Source organism: Oxyura jamaicensis, unplaced genomic scaffold (assembly GCF_011077185.1).
Source record: "Oxyura jamaicensis isolate SHBP4307 breed ruddy duck unplaced genomic scaffold, BPBGC_Ojam_1.0 oxyUn_random_OJ67141, whole genome shotgun sequence".
In the NCBI taxonomy this organism is placed as follows: domain Eukaryota; kingdom Metazoa; phylum Chordata; class Aves; order Anseriformes; family Anatidae; genus Oxyura; species Oxyura jamaicensis.
Window position 1 is genome coordinate 1 of NW_023308402.1, and position 5,824 is coordinate 5,824.

Consider the following 5,824-nt stretch of genomic DNA (forward strand, 5'->3'; position numbering starts at 1 on the left):
GGGTTGCGGTAGGGCGCTGGCGTGGTGCTGCCCGCCGGCCGTGGGGCCCCCGGGTGTCCCCCGGGGCCGTTTTCTGTCCCGTCCTGTTTGGCACTGGCGGCTCGAGGCTCAGAGCTCAGCTTCCCCCCCAGCGGGCGCTGTGCTGTCTGTCCTCCAAGCGAGCAGCCGGCAGCTGCGGGGGGGCGAGCTCTGCTCAGCTTCCTCCCCGCTGTCCCCACGGCCTGGCCACGAGAAGCGTCCCCCGTGTCCCCCGTGCTGTCACCCGCCCTGCTCCGCGGGCTCCAGGAGGAGCCGGGCGTACCGAAAGGCTGAGGGCTGGGGCACAGCCCCCCAGGCAAATCTCTCAGCGTCCCTCTGAGATGAATTAAGCCGAGATCTTTGAACTGAGGTCCTGAAACCCCCCCCTGTGATATCGCTTCCTGGATTCCCCGCTGCCCGAGAGCTCCTCCAAAGGGCCCCAGGAGCCGTGCGCGGGTCCCCTCGCTCAGCTCCCATCCCGCGGAAGCCCTGCTGGTGGCAGAGCCACCGCTGCCCGCCGCAGGCTCAGCCCCTGCCCGCATCCCGTGGAGCTCAGCCATCGGCGCGTGGGTTTGGAGGGGCGTTTGTCCCCGGAGCAGTGACGGGTCCGGGCTGTGCTCCCTGCTGTGCTCCAGCTGCCCCGGCACCAGGCGGTGCCGCCTTGGAGCGCCGGGGAGGACCTCGGGGCACGACGATGCCCCGGGAATGCTCCGGTCCCACATCCCCATACCTGGGGGCTGTTTGCCGCCCCGCCAGCGCGCGGTGCCGGGGGGTCGCTGGGGCTCTCTCCGCTGCCTGCAGCGCCCAAGGGGAGCCCTGGGCCGATTCTCCCAGCACCGGGGGAGCTTTGCCAGCACGGCTCACCACCGCGCCGTGAGCGCAGCGTGCGGCCTCAGGTGAGGTCAGCACAGATGGGGGAGGCTGGAGCTCTGCCACCGCTTCCCGAGGCTGGCGCCCGCCCCTCGGGCTGTTGACGAGTTCTCCTCTTACAGCCCGGCGCCGCCAGGGGCCCGTGCTGGGGGCACCGCGCTCCGCCGTCCCCGCGGGGTGCCGGCACCCGCAGCGCAGCTCTCCTCCCGCCAGCCTTGGCCACCGCCAGCACCGCGTCCCTCTGGGGACGCCTGGGGGGAAAGCCAGGCCGGCCAACGCGGGCCGGTGACCTTCACGTGGCAGAAGGGGAGCAAGGGGAGCCTGGCAGCTCGCCGGCGCGCGCGGAGCCGCCGCTGTGGGTGGCGTGAGCTCGGCACCGGCGCGGTCGAGGCGGGCGTCGTGGTCGTGCAGCCGGAGCGGCGGCGGCAGAAAAATCTCTGATTTTGTTCACGAGGGGTGGCGGTGGCAGAGCGGGGCCCGTCAGGGCTGCCACATCCTGCCCCTCCTGCTCCAAAAAGCTGCTCTGGCTCCAGGCTGTGCCCTGCCTGCCGCTGGCGCTCCCCGGGCTTGGGCTCCCCGGGCTGACGGCCGCTCTCCTCAGCAGGATTCGCGCACCTCGCTGCCGCTGCTGCACAGGGAATCGCTGCCCAGCCGGACGCAGGGACGATGAAGCTGCTGGAGAACTCAAGCTTTGAAGCAATCAACTCCCAGCTGACGGTGGAGACCGGAGATGCTCACATCATCGGCAGGTGGGTGCCGTCCAACGCCGGCCTTGCCCCCGGGGGCCGAGCTGCAGCGCAGGAGCTCCGACAGCGCCGGAGGGCAGCAGCGAGGGCGGGCAGGGACCCGGCCCTGCGCTCCTCGCCGGCCCCCCGCAGCCCCTGGGGACGCCGGCTGCACGCAACGGGCCCGGGTGCGGCGGGGCGAGGGCCGGGGCGCTGGAGCTCCAGGCCTGGCTCCCGGCGGAGTCGCTGTGCAGCCGGTTACTGCGGGACGAGGAACCGGCAGGGCCCTCCTGTGCGGGAGAGCTCAGCGCCAGCTCGAGGCCATGAGGCGGTGCCCACGCCCGGGATGCGCCCTGATCCTCACGGGTCCCTTCCAGCTCTGTGGTTCTGCGGCAGCGTTACCAAAAGCGGTGGAGAAGCCGCGGTGCTCTCAGCTGCGCTTCTCGCAAACCCCTCAGGTCCAGCGGATGGGTGGAGGTTTCCCAGGTAGCTTTCTGTGAGGGTAACGACCTTTTCCATCCACGTTTTGAAAACAAGGCTTTTTTTTTTTTTAGCAGAAAAGTAGTTGTGCAAGATAAATGTCATCATTCAACTACCAAGAGGTAGCTGAAGGGCATGCGGTTAGGAGTGCAAAGCTGGGGTGAAACCAGTCCGTACGCGATACGTACCCGGGCCCCGGCACCCTTCTGGCGTTAGCAGAGGTTGGGCTGGGTGCTGGGGGGGGGCTCCCCCAGCCGGGGAGGTTCTGTGCTCCCTGCCCCTTCCCCGAGGGGACGCTTCCCGCGCCGCCCCTGGAGCGGAGGGCAGGGAGCTCAGACCCTGCTCTGGGGAGCTCCTGCCGGCGGTGGCCTGGTGGAGGGGTCTCCCGGCAGCCTGAGGGGCTTCACAGTCCGGAAGAACTTCGTTTGAAGCTCTCACTTCATGCTCATGCTCATGCCCACCTCCGGCCCGGGGTTCGGCAGCCTGGCCGGCGGGGCTGCTCTGCGCCGGGTCCCCCGGTTCGCGGGGGGTCCCCGAGCTTCCCTGTCCTCGGGCTGAGGCTGGGCGGTGGGACCCAGCAGCACTTGGAGGCTCCACCCGAGGGCTCCTCGGGGCTTCCCGGCTCCGCAGCCACTGGGAAGCGTCAGGGCCGGCGGCAGCGGGCGGGCTGCAACGGAGCCGGGTCTGGGCCAGCCGCGGGCGTTTCTGGTCCTGGCTCTCGGTGCGGGCCCGGTGCCGCCCTCACGCCCGGCGCGGTGTCCCCGCAGGATCGAGAGCTACTCCTGCAAGATGGCCGGCGACGACAAGCACATGTTCAAGCAGTTCTGCCAGGAGGGCCAGCCCCACGTGCTGGAGGCGCTGTCGCCCCCGCAGACCACGGGGATCAGCCCCAGCAGGTACGGCGGGACGGCGGCGGGACGGGGTTGGGGTTCGTGGGCTGCGCCGTGCCGGTGACGCCGTAACCTCGCCTTTCCCTGGCCCAGGCTCGGCAAAAGTCAGAGCGGCGACGAGGAGGGCCCCCTGAGCGACAAGTGCAGCCGCAAGACCCTCTTCTACCTGATAGCCACGCTCAACGAGTCCTTCCGCCCCGACTACGACTTCAGCGCCGCCAAGAGCCACGAGTTCAGCCGGGAGCCCAGCCTCAACTGGGTGCGTGGGGAGCCGTGGGCAGGGCAGAGCCGGGGGCGCCCCCTGAACCCCGCGGCCACCTCTGGGCGCCTTCCTCCTCCCCTGTGGGTGGCCGGGAGAGGGGGAGGCCAGCCCCGGGGGGCGCGGGCTGGGGGCTGCAGCGGAGGCGGGGGTCCCTGCCCCTCTCACGGCCCCGCTCCGTGCTAGGTGGTGAACGCTGTCAACTGCAGCCTCTTCTCTGCGGTCCGGGAGGATTTCAAGGCCCTGAAGCCGCACCTGTGGGACGCCGTGGACGAGGAGATCTGCCTGTCGGAGTGTGACATCTACAGGTACCGGGACGGGCCCCTCCCCGCTGGCCTGCAGAGCAGCAGTTCCTTCTTTTTCAGTGGCAGGTGGCGTCTTGGTGCCACCGCCCACGTGAAAGGGCCGGAGCAGGGTCCAGAACTGCTCTGTGACCACAGATGGGAGCCGCCGCTGCCATCCCTGGCCTGTGCCCTGGAAAGGGGCACTGCAGGCTGTGGGCTGCCCCCCCGAGCTTCCCCCCCAGGCTGCTCCCCCGAGCTTCCCCCCCAGGCTGCCCCCCCGAGGTGCCCCCTCCGCCTCCTTCCAAAACCCACCCGGGGCAGCCCCCGTTCTGCCACGCTGTGTGCACAGCCTGGACGTACTGACACCAACTCACCCCACTCCCTGCCTGCTGCCCCCCCCCCGGGGGCTGCTCTTGCCCCCTTCCCAGGTTCCGTCCTCCAGACACCGGGGGCTGGGACGGGGCTGGCTCTGGGGGCAGGGCCCAGCGCAGCGTTTCTCACAGCTCCACTTGTTGCAGCTACAACCCAGACCTGGATTCGGACCCCTTTGGAGAAGACGGGAGCCTCTGGTCCTTCAACTACTTCTTCTACAACAAGAGGCTGAAGAGGATCGTCTTTTTTACCTGCCGTTCCATCAGGTCAGGCCCCATGACATCGGCCAAGTCACCCTAAGCGACTCGCTCTGCCCGCTCGCACGCCGCATCCCTGCCGGGGGAGCTGAGGCCCCCGCTGGCCCCCGAGCCGAACGCAGCCGATAAACGCTCGGGAGCTGCCCCCCGCCTGCCTTGGCGCCGTTGCTGCCGGCCCACCAAGCAGACGGTGCTGCCGGAGCGGCCTCCCAGAGCCACACCGCCCCTCGAGCCTGCTGGAGACACCGACCCGGAGCCCTGGTCCCTGGGGAAGGGGTGGCCCTTCCGCCGGCCGCTGCTTGTGGAGGGCGTGCTCGGGGGTGACACCTCCGGGGCAGCCACGCGGGGCGGTGGCTGGATGCAGAGACGATCCTGCCAGCAGCAGGAGGGACTCAGCGGGGACCCGAGCCCGCTGGAGACCAGAGCAGGGATCCCTCCCGCGGACACCGCTCTGCAGAGCGCGGCGCCGGCTGGGCGCTGACGTTGCGCTGCCCTTCTCTCCCCAGCGGGTACGCCTACACGCGCCCCGAGGCTGGAAACGAGCTGGACATGGACCTCGGGGAGGAGGATGCGGAGAGGAGCAGGGATGGCCACGACGCCGAGAGCGGCAGCATCGAGGAGGACAGGTGCGTGCGGCCGGCACGCCGGGCTGACTGCTCGGTGGGGCGGCAGCGCTGCTCCCGGCACCCGGCGCTGCTCCCGTTGGGGCGGTGACAGCCGCGTGCTCGCCCGCAGGTTGCAGGTTATCTGCATGTGAGTGCCCGGAGCCGCTCCAAGGTGCCTCTGGCCCTGCCTCATCCCACCCGCGCCCGGCGGCCCCCAGCTCCCCGCCCTGCCCCGCGCTGCAGCGTCGCCCTGCCCACCGTACACTGGAGTGCCCAGGCACCTCGGAGCACGAGGAACTGAACGCAGCCGCACGGCCTCGCTCCGGGTGCTGCCGGCCGACGTCCCCTCGGGGTCTCCGGACAGCCGCGCGGGGCTCCGAGAAGCTTTGCTGCACTTTATCGCTGATCTCATTGGCTGCACTGACCTGCAAACTCCTCGCGGCTCTGAAGCCGGGCTGGACTTTTCCTCGAGCACTTTTTCTCCCCCGGCTGTGATGCAGCGAGCGCCGTCCGTCCCCGGCCCCAGCGGCAGCGGAGGGGGCCGGCGGAGCCTCCTCCCGCAGAGCTCGGTGAACTGTCCTCAGCTCCTTCCCCGAGGAAGCGTCCGTTCGTTTCAAAGAGCTTTGCTTTGCTCTTGCCCTCACGTAGTGTTTTTCTGTTTTGTTTTTGGTTTTTTAACCCTTGCTGGGAGGTGCCAGCTTCCTGCACCAGCCCTGAGCGCCTGCGGTGTGCAGACAGCTCCCACGGGTGAACGCTGCCCTGGGCCACCTCATGGCGCAGCTCTCGTGGGTCTGGCTGCTGGTGTTCCACGCCACAGATGGCTTTTGGTGGCGGCGGGGCTGGAGCAGGGCCAGAGCCCCGTGCTGGCAGCGACCACGGTGCCGGGGCTGCAGAGTTTATTTTTGTACTTGGGGCACGCGGTGGGAGCAGTGCGCCGCCGGCTCCCGCTCGCACCTCGGCAGCCTCACGTCCTCTCCCTTTTCCCCCAGCCCCTCGGCCCTGCGGGGGCTCCCGGCATTTTGGGGGCCTCGCAGCCCACCCCCGCTGTCTGGCAGGGGGAAGCC

General features: G+C 69.9%; 1 protein-coding gene across 2 annotated transcripts; it reads left to right on the forward strand.

The window, feature by feature from the left end:
- The first annotated feature begins 1,043 nt into the window (after nucleotides 1-1,043).
- On the forward strand, nucleotides 1,044-5,403 carry MAF1 (MAF1 homolog, negative regulator of RNA polymerase III). 2 transcript variants are annotated; one of them, XM_035313729.1, is made up of 8 exons: nucleotides 1,044-1,080; nucleotides 1,501-1,637; nucleotides 2,861-2,989; nucleotides 3,077-3,242; nucleotides 3,429-3,550; nucleotides 4,045-4,164; nucleotides 4,662-4,781; nucleotides 4,891-5,403. In XM_035313729.1, exons 2-8 carry the CDS (start codon nucleotides 1,555-1,557, stop codon nucleotides 4,910-4,912), a joined length of 762 nt encoding a protein of 253 aa, XP_035169620.1. In that variant the 5' UTR covers nucleotides 1,044-1,080; nucleotides 1,501-1,554; the 3' UTR covers nucleotides 4,913-5,403. The 2 variants fall into 2 exon arrangements, with proteins under 2 accessions (XP_035169620.1, XP_035169619.1); XM_035313728.1 differs by lacking the exon at nucleotides 1,044-1,080 and having other exon boundaries at nucleotides 1,464-1,637.
- The last annotated feature ends 421 nt before the right edge of the window (nucleotides 5,404-5,824 follow it).

Excerpts from the sequence above, each read along its gene's own strand:
- MAF1 (XM_035313729.1), top strand. The coding sequence starts at position 1,555 with ATGAAGCTGCTGGAGAACTCAAGCTTTGAAGCAATCAACTCCCAGCTG. Across the intron at positions 1,638-2,860 it reads GATGCTCACATCATCGGCAG|GATCGAGAGCTACTCCTGCA; the intron begins GTGGGTGCCGTC and ends GTGTCCCCGCAG. Across the intron at positions 2,990-3,076 it reads ACGGGGATCAGCCCCAGCAG|GCTCGGCAAAAGTCAGAGCG; the intron begins GTACGGCGGGAC and ends TCCCTGGCCCAG.